Genomic DNA, 12899 nt, shown 5'->3' on the forward strand with positions numbered 1-12899 from the left:
GTAATTTAAGCTCTACCCATTCTGAATTGGTTGATCTCTACAAGGGTATGTCACAACATGTGGCAGAAAAATAAAAAAAGTCTCTGTCACTTGATTATGGAAAGATGAAGAACGTAAGATTGCACCATAAAATGCTTAAGAAATTTTCACAGTTTAAAAAACCCCCAAGTATCTTCATAAGTCTGCATTTAATAATGTTAAAAGAAAATGCAGATCTTTCTGTTATAAAATATAATCCTACATGCACATGCATTATCTTTTAGGACAAACAGTAAGAATAACTTGCAACTACTTTCTCTGTTGGGGCCCAGGCCTCCATCCAAGAACTCTCTCTGCACATTGCTTTTGACCTCACCAGCCCCACATCAAGTACAGTAGTTGTGAATGGTAGAGGATTTTTCTGTTTACACAATCCCGCCTCCTCGAGATATCTCTCACTGCGCAGGTTGCCAAAAGGCTTATCAAACCTGGAACCACCCCTCACCAGAACCAAGGAAAAAAGTTCTTTTATGCAAAACTATGTGATGTGAAGACCAATTATTTGCTGCTACAAAACTGATGGAAGCGAACATATGAGGTGAAGAGCAGTAATAATCAGCACACGGTAAGGAACTGGAGAAATGTTAGGCAACGCTTTGTACTATATTGCAAGAGACACTGTGCAGAGCATGCAAGTAGAGCCAATATAGTAATCTTATACAGACTGCAGATATCCTTGGAAGAGTTCTATTTGCAAATTCAGCACTGCTTACTACACACATTGCCAGCTTACCCTTAGCCAGCCTGCTAATATGTGAGTGAGTTCAATATAATTAGCAGCATAAATTCATTAAAAATACTATCTATTTCACACACACTTCCCAAACCTACATCAAGCTCACTGAAAGCTTGCTAGAATTAAAGGGTTTACAGTGTTTTGGGAACTGCATCTTCTTAGACTCTGGTAGACCTCCTCAACGCAAGCCTCGGGTGACCCTCATAAAAGAAAACATAGTCTCAAGGCTAACGTTTTCAAAATAATAATAATAATAATTTTTATTTATACCCCGCCCTCCCCAGCCAAGGCCGGGCTCAGAGCGGCTTACAAGCAATAATAAAAACAAGTTGAATGATTACAACTTAAAAACAAAATTAAAATACAACATTAAAATATTGAAACATTAAAATATTAAAATGTAGCCTCATCGCAGGAGGAGAAGGAAAGGAAAAAAGAGAGAGAGGGAGGGAATCAAATTGGCTCCAAGCCAAAGGCCAGGCGGAACAACTCTGTCTTACAGGCCCTGCGGAAAGAAATCAGATCCTGCAGGGCCCTGGTCTCATAAGGCAGAGCGTTCCACCAGCCCGGAGCCAGAGTTGAAAAGGCCCTGGCTCTGGTTGAAGCCAATCTAACTTCCTTAGGGCCCGGGACCACTAGGGTGTTGCTATTTATGGACCTTGAGGTTCTCCGTGGGGCATACCGGGAGAGGCGGTCCCATAGATACGAGGGTCCTAGGCCGTGAAGGGCTTTAAAGGTCAAAAGCAGCACCTTAAATCTGACCCTGTACTCTACCGGGAGCCAGTGCAGCTTGAAAAGCACTGGGTGAATGTGCTCCCATGGCAGAGACCCCGTGAGGAGCCTCGCTGCAGCATTCTGCACCCCCTGGAGTTTCTGGGTCAGCTTCAAGGGCAGCCCCGCGTAGAGAGAAATGTGGGGCAAGTCTCACTGGGGGAGAAGGAGGGGACACCTGGAGGGTAAACAAAGTTTCAAGAGGAGACTGGTATGCAAGTGTTTATGCTAGAAGTCTCCAAGCCAAGATGGGTCAACTTGAGTGCTTGGACTTAGGGAATGGCACTGATATAGTGAACATCACAAAAACCTGGTGGAATGGAGAGAACCAGTGGGACATGGTTATCTTTGGATATAAATGCTACAGGAAGGACAGATAAGGGCAGACCAGAGGTGGTGTCACTCTGCACCTCAAAGACAGCACTGAATCCAGCAAGCTAGAAATCTCAAAATAGGCAGACTCCACCACAGATCCATTGTGGGTGGCGATACTGGGCCCCCAAAATAATTTAGTACTGGGGACGTGCTATCAAAATGCTCAAGCAGACCTTGAGATGATGAATGAAATCAAGGAAGTCTCTAAAAGAGGAGACATTGCAATAATGTATAGAATGGCTACATATGTGTACCAGTCATGACAAAGGGGTAATATTTCTAGATGCCCTTAATGACTGTGCACTATAACAGCTGGTGTTGGAATTGACCAGAGAGGTGGTGACCCTGGACTTAATATTGAGTGGCACCCAGGACCTGGTAAGCGTTGTTAAGCGAACTGGGAGCAGTGCCTATAGTGCTCTTAAATATACATGCAAATGGTCAGTTGCTTAGAAGGCTCATCTTTTGTTCTTGTGACCTTTAGTAAGGTAATGTGTACAGTGGTGCCTCGCAAGACGAAAAGAATCCGTTCTGTGATTCTCTTCGTCTAGCGGTTTTTTCGTCTTGCGAAGCAAGCCCATTGACGGATTAGCGGATTAGCGCTATTAGCAGCTTTTAGCGGCTTATCGGATCAGCTGATAAGCGGCTTAGCGGCTTAGAAAAGGGGGGGGAGGGGAAAAAAGCCGCAGGAACTCGCAAGACATTTTCGTCTTGCGAAGCAAGCCCATAGGAGATTCGTTTTGCGAAGCACCTCCAAAACAGAAAACTCTTTCGTCTAGCGAGTTTTCCGTCTTGCGAGGCATTCGTCTTGCGGGGCACCACTGTACCTCCCTTAACAGCTGAAATGTGGGTATTGTTGCCACTGGTGTCTGCAAATAAGTTTGACCTAGTACAAACCAATTCTGTGGGGCATGGTCAGTCACTTTTGGAGCGTGTGGTGAGAATGGACTGGGGAAGCTGATCAGACACAATTAAGATCACATATGCCACTGCTTGGTGATCATTTGCATGTGTGGGGCCGTACATTTTTCAGCCAGTGTGTTCGCTTGCATCACCATCAGTTAAGAGGCTCTGTAACCATGGATGGGCCTGGTCAGATGTTACTTCACACATATGTATCCATAGGGCCACTCCACTTGGGAGGATTTTCCTGTGACCTATAAGTTACCCAGGAGGAAAAATGAAAAGAAGGGAGGATGCTTGCTGAGCCAGATACACAGAGAAATTAGAATGTGCTGCTCCTACTTGCAGTGCAACTCTGTAACTCATTCCTCAGATTAGCTTCCATACCCAAGGGCTGGAAAACTGTCAATGCAACACTAGGTTGTGGTTTTTTTTAAACAATCAAGGCGGATGGGTAGGAATCCAAGAGATTAGACCAGCTAGTTTAACATGTGTTCCAGGAAAAGTGATGGAATGCACTCTTAAAGATAAAAACACTAAGCATATAGAAGAACAAGTCTTGCTGAAGAAGAATCAGCATAGCTTCCACAAAGGAAAGTTATGTCTAAATTTTCAAAGTTCTTTGTGAGTGTCAGTTAGTCCAATAGTAACAATAAGCAGCAGACATTTCGAATTTTCGACTTTCAAGGAGCTTGATACAGTCCCTCATGAAAGACCCCTAAGTAAGCTTAGCAATCACTGGATAAGAGGAGAGGCCCTCTTATGGACCATAAGGTAAGCAAGGAGAAGCAGAAAGTAGGAATAAATAGATTGTTCTCTTGTGGAGGCGTGTAGAAAGTAAGATTCTGGTGCTTTTTAACCTATTCATAAATGATCTGGAGTTAGGAGTGAGCAGTGAGGTGGCCAATTTTGCTGATGACATAAAAGTGGTAAAATAAAAAGAGGGCTATGAGGAGCTCCAAAAGAATATTTCCAAACTAGCTGAGTTGGCATTAAAACGGCAAATATAGTTCAATGTAAGCAAGCATAAAATGATACACAATAGGGTAAAAAAATCCTAAATTCACATATATACTAAAGGGCTCTAAAAGGGAGGTGACTGACCAGAAAAAGAGAACTTGAGATTGTAGTGCAAAGGTTGGTGCAAATGTTGTCCAATTGTGCAGCAGCTGTGAAAAAGGTGAACTGCACGTTTGGCACCATTCAGAAAGATTGTAAAAATAAAACGGTCAGTATCATAATATCGCATCTAAGATGCAACTGCACTTGTGATACAGTTCTGTATTAAAAATAATATTGCAGAGCTGGGGCATCGGAAGCTGCCTTCTACTGAATCAGACCATTGGTCCATCTAGCTCAATACTGTCTACTCTGACTGGCAGCTGCTCTCCAGGGTTTCAGGCAAGGGGCATTTCCAGCCCTCCACGGAGATGCTGGGGATTGAAATTGGAGCAAAAAATTACACACAATGTCGAGAAAATGAATAGTGGTTTTCCCATCCTCTCACAACGCAAGACATCATGATTATCCAATGAAGTTGAATACTGGAAAATTCAGGAAATACTTCTTCACGTAGTAAACAGTTAAACTATGGAATCTGCTGCCACCAACTATAGTGATGGGTCCCAACTTGGATAGCTTTAAAATGCAGTTAGAGAAATTATGGATAAGGCTATCAATGGCTACTAGCCATGATGGCTATATCTCCAGTACACTAGTTCCTGAGGAACACAGGGGTGCAGAGTGCTGTTGGCACTTAGAACCTCTTGTGGCTTTTCCAAAGCATCTAGTTGGCCACTATGAGAACAGGATGCTGGACTAAATGGGCCCTTAATGTGAACCAGAAGAGCACTTACGTTCTATAAACCTTCAGAGTGGATGTAGCATGGGACCTATTACATGATACTTGAGCTACAAGCATTGTTTGGCTTGGATCAAAGTTGATCTTGGCTGGTCCATTTAACAGGTTGCCAGATTCATCAGACAGGTGTGCAAGAGGGACGCTGAGCCCTACTGTATGGTTTGATTCTTCTACTCAGGAAGAGCTCCATGAATTACTATGACTTCAGTTCAAAGTGTCTGAATTTTTTTCACCATTTAAGGCTGCAATCCTATATCCCTACCCAGGATTAAGTGCCACAGAATTTGTTGCTAATGCCACAGCTCCCTTCTTGCCATTCTCTCTTCACCCAATCTGACCACCTCCCAGAATGCTGACATGGTATTCAGCGGCGGAGCTAACTGCTCAGGCACCCAGAGCGGCGCACGTGCCGTGCACCTGGGGGCGCTGCGATCTGCCCAAGGCGGCAGCGCAATTGCAATGTGGTGGTGCAATCCTCCCAGTGGAGGTCTCATTGTGGTGTGGAAGTGTGATTCTCCCGGCAGGGGTCCGATCGCGGCACGGTGGTGTGATCTGCCCAGGGTTGATTTTGTCATCCCCCTCTGGGATGACACCTGGGGCAACCGCCCCTGCCGCCCCCTTCCTATGCCCCTGATGTAGAAATTACAACTCCTCCTCATTCATGTTAATGCTCACTCACCCACAGTGAGCAGGAGGCAGGCAACAATAGCAAGTAGTATGAGAAGGCACAGGCCTCAGCCAAATGTCCAGTGATGCCAACCAAAGGCTATAACCTATTCTGGGTTTCATATGCGTATGTGAGATCATGGCCTAAATCCTGAGAACATGCCTTTTAAGCAGCAGCAGCGGAAGCTTCTCAGGCACCTGGGGCGGCATGCCCAGGGGCAGGGCGCTCTGAGGAAGGGACAGGGTGTGCCACGGGGCCTCATCTGCCCTTCAGCTGGGGGGGAGGCAGCGGGCGGACAGTGCGGAGTCTGTGGCCAGTGCCCATTGGGTGGTGCTCAGGGGGTGGTGTGGCGATCTGCCCAGGGGGCATTTGTCACCCCCTCAGAGATGACACCCAGGACGGACTGCCCCCCCAATGCCCCCTTCCTATGCCCCTGCTTTTAAGTGTGTGGGTTCCTGGATCTAGGAATTCGGTAGATTATCTAATGTACACAGGGTTGGACTGCATCTGAAGGAACAAGGCTCCAGGATCCAGCAGTGGCAGCGGAGGCACAAGTGGTTTTCATCACTAGGAGTGTCTTCTGTCAGTTTTGGCTTGTGTACGAATTACAGCTATTCTTGGACAAAGGATAGCATGGCAACAGAGACCCATGCATTGGTAACCTCAAAGTTGGGTTACTTTAGCACACTGTAGCACTGCAGGGAGCTGACTTCAGGCACCAGGCCCATCGGCACACAAATCCTGTGTTACAAAGATGTCTGCAAATGAGACGTGAAGGCAGGCATCGTTAACTCTGCCGCACAGGAATCCTATGCAGATGACTGCAGGGCCTGAAGACAATCAGGTCACGTATCCACAGCAGTGCCCAGAGGAGGAAGGACTGCTGGGAGGAGTGCAGAGGGAAGAAGCACCATGGTACATTTGCAGCAGCACAACAAGACATCTTAATCTGCCCCAGCTGCAACAAAACATGTCTCTCCCATATTAATCTCTACAGCCACAGCAGACGCTGTGTAACATTCCAACAGTTTGACTTCACCCTGAAAGGCACACTCCTTCATTGTCTCTTGAGACAGACAGATGACAACCAAGTGCCTCAAGTATTTTGAAGTTGTGACACTTCTTTTGTGGCTATGTTTAGAAACATATTATGATTAAATCACTGTGGAAGCTTTACTTAAGGTCTGCATAGATTATTTTTTATAGTAAAATAAATGTAGAAACCAACCATTCTTAATTTTCCGTTACAGTGGTACCTCTGGTTGCGAACGGGATCGGTTCCAGAGGCCTGTTCGCAACATGAAAAGAGCGCAACCTGAAGTGGCATATCTGCGCAGGTCGCAGCGCGATTTGGCACTTGTGCACATGCGCGAAGCGCGATTTAGCGCTAGTGCGCATGCGCGAGTGGCGAAACCTGGAAGTAACCCTTTCTGGTACTTCTGGGTCGCCACGGGACGAAGCCTGAAGAACATAACATGAAGCAAATGTAACATGAGGTATGACTGTATTAGGTTTGAAAATGCACCATTAATTTCCCCCTACACACAACAAATTTCTCATAGACCATGTAGGATAGATAAGGAGAGAAGTTGGGCAACAATATCTTGTTAAATAACTGAAATCACACCACTGGTGGGTGGCAGTGCTGCTTCTTTGTGATGTCATTGCTGCCATAGAAACCATGTGTGCACACAAGTGAAAATGACATCTGGCAGCAGAAGAGCATGGAAAGTTGAGAGAGGAGGCAACATCTTCAGTCTGGCAGGGTCACCAAAGCAGCTGAGCTGAGAAAGAACACCCACTACGGTCCTAGGTGCAATTCCAGTTGTAAACTTCAAAGGATGTCTCAAGAAGTTGACTGGTTACACAGCCAAGCAGGCGTGTGTAAGGTAGACCTCTACAATCCTGATGGAGGGAAGGACCAGGAGCGAAAAGTGATCTGTTTTGTTGATGTCTCCAGCCTGAACATAAAAAACACAGACGATACAGGCAAAGATGCTGCTGGCCAGTCTAAAGGCAATGAAACTGCCACAGGACTTGATCTGGGGAAAATGCAGGACAAAGAGGTAATTGTAATAAAGGATAGTGAGACACCAGAACAGTCTAAGACTGAAGGAGCAGTCTGTCTGTTCAAACAAGGTTCAACTGAAGAACTGAATGTTGTGTCCTGGCTCTTTGACGACCTGCAGAAATATGCATGTGGATTCCAACATGCACTGACCCCTTCTACTGCCCCTCGTCAACAAAAGCCATCAGCGGCTGACAAGATGTCCCAGAACAACAACAACACAGCTTTCAAGTCTGCTGAAGGTCAGAAAGGACCTGCAGATGAAGTAGCAAGCACTGTTCAAAAGTTGTGCTCCTTGGTTATGCAAATGGCAAGTAAAGAGATCTCTGAAAATCTGGAAGATGCTGCCAATAAATGTATACGCCAGGCAATTTATGCCACCAAAGATGGGAAAGCCCTCAATCCTGGTTCTGTAAGTAAAGTTGCATCCAAGATGGTGAATGAGGTGATGGAAAATGCCCAGGATCCTGGTGTTAAATCATCTCAAGAACAGGTTACGGGCAAGAAGGAAGAGGGTAAAGGAAGTCCCAAGAAAACCTCTCTCTTTTATGGTGAGGTATGCTCCAACCAAAGTGAATCCATGCCAGAATGTGATGACGGAAAGCCAACGTCACATGCTCATTTGATACATCCAAGGAAACAGTCAGGTCGCAATGACTGCGGTTCTTTTAACAAAGGGCTAATGGTTTATGCAAATAAAAATGCTAAGGATATGACATTCTCATTTGTGAATGCCACAAAGATTCACAAGAGTAGGCAACCACTTCCAGCTTGTGTGATTTTGAAAAGAGTGTTTCTCAAACACACAAAGGATGTCATATCAGACTTAATTGACTCTACTATGAAAAATCTACATAATGTCACTGGGGTCCTCATGACAGACTCCGACTTTGTTACCACAGTGAAGAAAAATCTCTTCAATGCAGGGACCCAGAAGTCAACGGAGATTTTAGAAGCAATGGTACTAAGAATGTACAACGCTTTGATGTCGGAAACTAAGGAGAAAGGGCATAGTCTTGTATACTCTTTATTGAAGACAGGATGTTCGTTAGATCCTAATGCTCCAAATATGCATTTCGCCTCTTTGAAAGGTGGATTACACACGAGGGAGAAAGTAAAGCAAGATCCAGCTCAGTCTGCAGCTCAGAAAGTAGGTGAGACAATAATTAAGGATGGAATCAGCATGCTGCGATCAAAAACAGGATGCAAAGGTCCAGACAGGGGATGCCATGACAAGAGGCCAGAAAAAAGTAGCTCCACAACTGAGTTTCTAGCAAAAGACCTCATTCTGACAGCTTTAATGTTGATACAGCAGCACCTGCTAACTCAATACAAGGACCCATGTCATGACTCAAACACATCTTCATTTGGGTTCTGTGAAAAGGGAGGCAAACATGGTTCCAAATCTCATGGTTGCAAGGGTGATCCACAACAGCAAGATTACCAGAGGGGAGAAATACAAAGCGCTCTCCTATCAATCATCCAGAAGGTCCTTCAGGAGGCTGGTTTCAACGTGGATGAGTGCGAAATAAGCACCAAGAATTGCAAACCAAGCTCATATGATGATAGGTCTAGCAGAAAATCCTCAACCAAACACTGCAATCCAGAAATGGATTCTGAAAACATGGACCAAATAAACAAGAAATTCATTGATCAGCTGATGGAATCTGTGATGAAGCTGTGTATGTACATGACTAAAAGCCCTGATTTTGTTGTTGAAGATTACTCTGATGATCAAGCTACATACTTTACCGCAAGAAACAAAGGTGTATCAAGTCCAGATTCGATGGCATCCCAGAAACCTCCACAACCTACTAATATTGGAAAGCCACTTGTGCCCGCTGGTTCTGAGGTGATAGTAAACAACCAGTGCGCCAATACCAGCTCACAGAACAAAGAGCTCCAGGCTATCCTCCAATGGATGGCGGCCTCTCACTTCCAAGTGCCCAATCTCACATTCATGAATGAGAATGATGAGGAACTGAAGAAGCTTCCTCAATTGGCTGATAAAGCAGCCAAGAAGGGTGCGAGTGTGGGGGATATTTTGCAGGAGGTAATGAAGTATTTCGAAAAACAACAGGTTGATGCCGCTGTGGGAAACATGCCTCGTGGCGGACTTCTTGACTGGTTGCTTGCTAATCTGTAGACAAGTGCCAACACCTCCCTCTCATTAATTCCACCCAGCGAAGTGCCATCTTAATTACCAGATGGAATAACAATACAGCTCATTTTCCATAGACAACAGTTCATCAAATTCCACAGGCTGTCACACTAGCTGGGCAAAATCATCAATAAAAAAAATACAAATGTCAACTGTCATTGATTTGTTTATTAATTCATATGTAGATACTATTTATGAGATGGAAAGGTGATACGAAAGCTAGAGGTTGTTTTATTGGAGATTGTTACCAGTGTAGTCGATAGACCATTTGGGTGGTTTTGCCTTTTGACATCTGTTTTTTACTATTAGGGAGATTCTTTCTGGATTCAAGACTGATCACAGATTCTTTCCCTCTTCTTCCCCTTCCCCTTCGACAGACGTCGCAAAGCATTTAAAGTTAGGTGAAAAGGTTTATGTTGCTGAACAGTACTTGTACTTCAGGATTCCACTTTCTGTCAAGCAAAACCCATGAAGTTTAATAGTTTTGTTAGTAAGATGAAGAAAATTGGTTGGGTTTTGATTTAGCGGTGTTCAGTTTCTCCAACTACACTATCCATAATTTCACATTGGTATTGACAAGTTAAGCAAAGATAGGAGGGTAAATATTTTGATCCACAAAAGGATCATTGATTTATATATTCTGAATCTGCAAAGCTTCTCCCACACCCCTGCTATTTCTAAAGATGTAGCTTTTTGTAAAACTGGCAGTCAGTCACAGGCTACAAAAGCCCTATTTTCAAAAGCTATTGTAACTGATTCTGCTGAACCTATGACCATGCTTATATAAACATGGAAGAAAAAGAGGCATTTTAACTGTACGAATGATCATATGACTCAGGACTTACATGCAGGACCTACAATAAAATGTAAATTTGACATCTGTCTTTGGAATGGAATTCACCATGGCTGCGTATCGGGTGAGACTTCTACACATAACAGTATCTGATGCAGATGCCTTCACGTTGCTATTACCCAAACTCTGCACATTCCACACCCAATGTCTCTGCCACTGCTCCCAAGCCTGTCATCTAACAGTGCCCTGAATGTGCAACCTTGTTAGACTACACATTTGTTTCATTGTCCTTTTAACACCACTCTGACCTGCTCAAAGGGAAATTAGAGAAGGTGTAGAAATAATACTTTACTGATTGCACATGGTTCTTTTTGTACTAAAGTATTTCTGTTGATGGATTTTTTTCATATTTCATATTTTTTCACACACACACACACACACACACACATACGATGGTACCTCTGATTACAAATTTAATTCATTTTGGGGTGCCATGCACACCCTGAAAAATCCATAACTAGAGGCACTGCTTCTGTGCACGTGTGCAGAGCACTTCCGCGCATGCGGCGAAACCCGGAAGTATACACTTTTGGGTTTGCCGCAGTCATAATCCGAAGATTCCGTAACCTGGAGGTTACGCAACACGAGGTACCACTGTATACATACACAGTGCTTTTTTTCTAAAGAAATGTTTAGGGGTACTTTCATTTTGACTCAAGAAAATGACCATTCTATAGTTCAAATCGGGGGGAAATGAATACAGTAAATGGACAAAAGTACAAAGATTCATAAAATGTTTAGGGGTATGCGTACCCCTGCATCCCCCCAGAAAAAAGCACTGTATATGTGAGTGTGTGAGACATGAGGCCCATTAACTGCAGCGGAACTCATGGCTGTATCCAACTAAGTTATATTCAGAGCAAACCCATTGCAATTAATGGACCTAAGTTAGCCATCTACATTATTTTCAGTGGGTCTACTCTAAGTAGGATTAGCATTAACTGTGACCCTCAGTTTCAAGTAAGTGTGTTTAGGATCATCGTTTATGCAGAAATAAATTCAGTTATCAATGTGAGCCGACATACGGAACTGCCATGTTAAAAGCTTATAAAACTTTATTATTCTTCATAGTGAATCCTTTATTTCTTTCAAAGGCTCTTTGGCATTAATATGCACTGGTTAAGTCTGATCTTATACATCAATTCTGGGAGCAAGGGGTTCATCAATACTTCAATATTATTTAGTCATTAGGTTTAAAGTCATTGTACATTGCCATCTTAAAAAAAGCATCTATATCTACCTCTTTGGGAAAATGTATCAAAATGTACCAACCTACAGTACAACTATTTTCTAACAGGTTAAAGAGGGTAAGAGGTCATTGAAATTTAAGTGACACCTTTCTAAGGTGTTTTAGATATATGCTTCTTGGGCTCAAGAATACGTTACTCCTAACATAGACTGGCCATGTAATATGGCAAAATACTAATGTAGCTGTAGCAGTTGAAAGTTTTAAGATAAAGATATAGATAACAGTTGAATGAGTGGCCCTATAGTGGCTGTGGTTCAACAGTCATCTTGCTCTGTGAGGAGGAGAAAGAGAGAAAGATGGAACACCCTGGAGAATCAACATCATCCAGCTCTCGGTGTTTCAGCTGGGGAGACCTCTCCCACTCCCAACTACCACTACAGTGGTACCTCGGATTAAGTACTTAATTCGTTCTGGAGGTCCGTACCTAACCTGAAGCACCACTTTAGCTAATGGGGCCTTCTGCTGCCGCCGTGCTGCTGCTGCACGATTTCTGTTCTCATCCTGAAGCAAAGTTCTTAACCCGAGGTACTATTTCTGGGTTAGCGGAGTCTGTAACCTGAAGTGTCTGTAACCTGAAGCGTATGTAACACGAGGTACCACTGTACAGAGAAACTCAAGAAGCACCTTGCCCTGAAGGTAAATGGGATCTAGCATTCACAGGCTTCTACACCCCCCTACCCCATAGCTTGTCTGTTGTCGTTTTTAAATTTTATTTATCTTACAGTTTTAATACTTTTATATAAACCCCTTTGCGAGGTCCGCTTGAAAAGCAGTATATAAATAATGCAGCATTAGATACAAAGAGTAGAGCAGCATGCCGACCACTCACAATGGATCTGGAAATGGATACACACACACATGCTCACACAACCCACGTGAGCTCACCTGAGTAGCCGCAGACTGACAGGGAAACGAAGAGGACGACGACACAACAGGAATGTCAGACTGGACAGCCGCCACAGTGGTAGCAGGTGTAAAAATCAGCTGTGGAAGGTAGCAAAAAAGAAAATTGAGACACACACTGTACCATGAATGCACACAAACAAACAAAAGCTTAGATAGAAAATTCTCTCAGGTTTTGGTTTTAAAAAAAAAAGCTGCAAAGATTTGCTGCAGTATTCCAGAATAATGCAGCTTTCCAGTCTTTCACCAAGTAGCTCAGCCACAGGAGAGGTAAAGCAAAGAACAGCACCAGGACTGCAGGGAGTGGAAAGGA

At 43.9% G+C, this 12899-nt stretch overlaps 2 protein-coding genes across 3 annotated transcripts in view; one reads left to right on the forward strand and one right to left on the reverse strand.

Moving 5' to 3' along the window:
* Window positions 1–12899, reverse strand: part of PHC3 (polyhomeotic homolog 3) — a 51977-nt gene that overhangs the window by 29595 nt on the left and 9483 nt on the right. For both annotated transcript variants that reach the window (XM_083504004.1, XM_083504003.1), the window contains exon 6: window positions 12569–12667. In XM_083504004.1, the coding sequence (XP_083360130.1) occupies window positions 12569–12667 (99 nt within the window). The remainder of the gene's footprint in view (window positions 1–12568; window positions 12668–12899) is intronic.
* On the forward strand, window positions 7047–9733 carry LOC310707185 (A-kinase anchor protein 4-like). Its single transcript, XM_083504080.1, has one exon. It carries the CDS (start codon window positions 7194–7196, stop codon window positions 9564–9566), a length of 2373 nt encoding a protein of 790 aa, XP_083360206.1. The 5' UTR covers window positions 7047–7193; the 3' UTR covers window positions 9567–9733.

Source organism: Podarcis liolepis (genome assembly GCF_965112155.1).
Source record: "Podarcis liolepis genome assembly, chromosome: 5".
Lineage (NCBI taxonomy): Eukaryota > Metazoa > Chordata > Lepidosauria > Squamata > Lacertidae > Podarcis > Podarcis liolepis.

What these genes read in the sequence shown, in the direction of transcription:
- LOC310707185 (XM_083504080.1), top strand. Translation starts at nt 7,194, where the DNA reads ATGTCTCAAGAAGTTGACTGGTTACACAGCCAAGCAGGCGTGTGTAAG.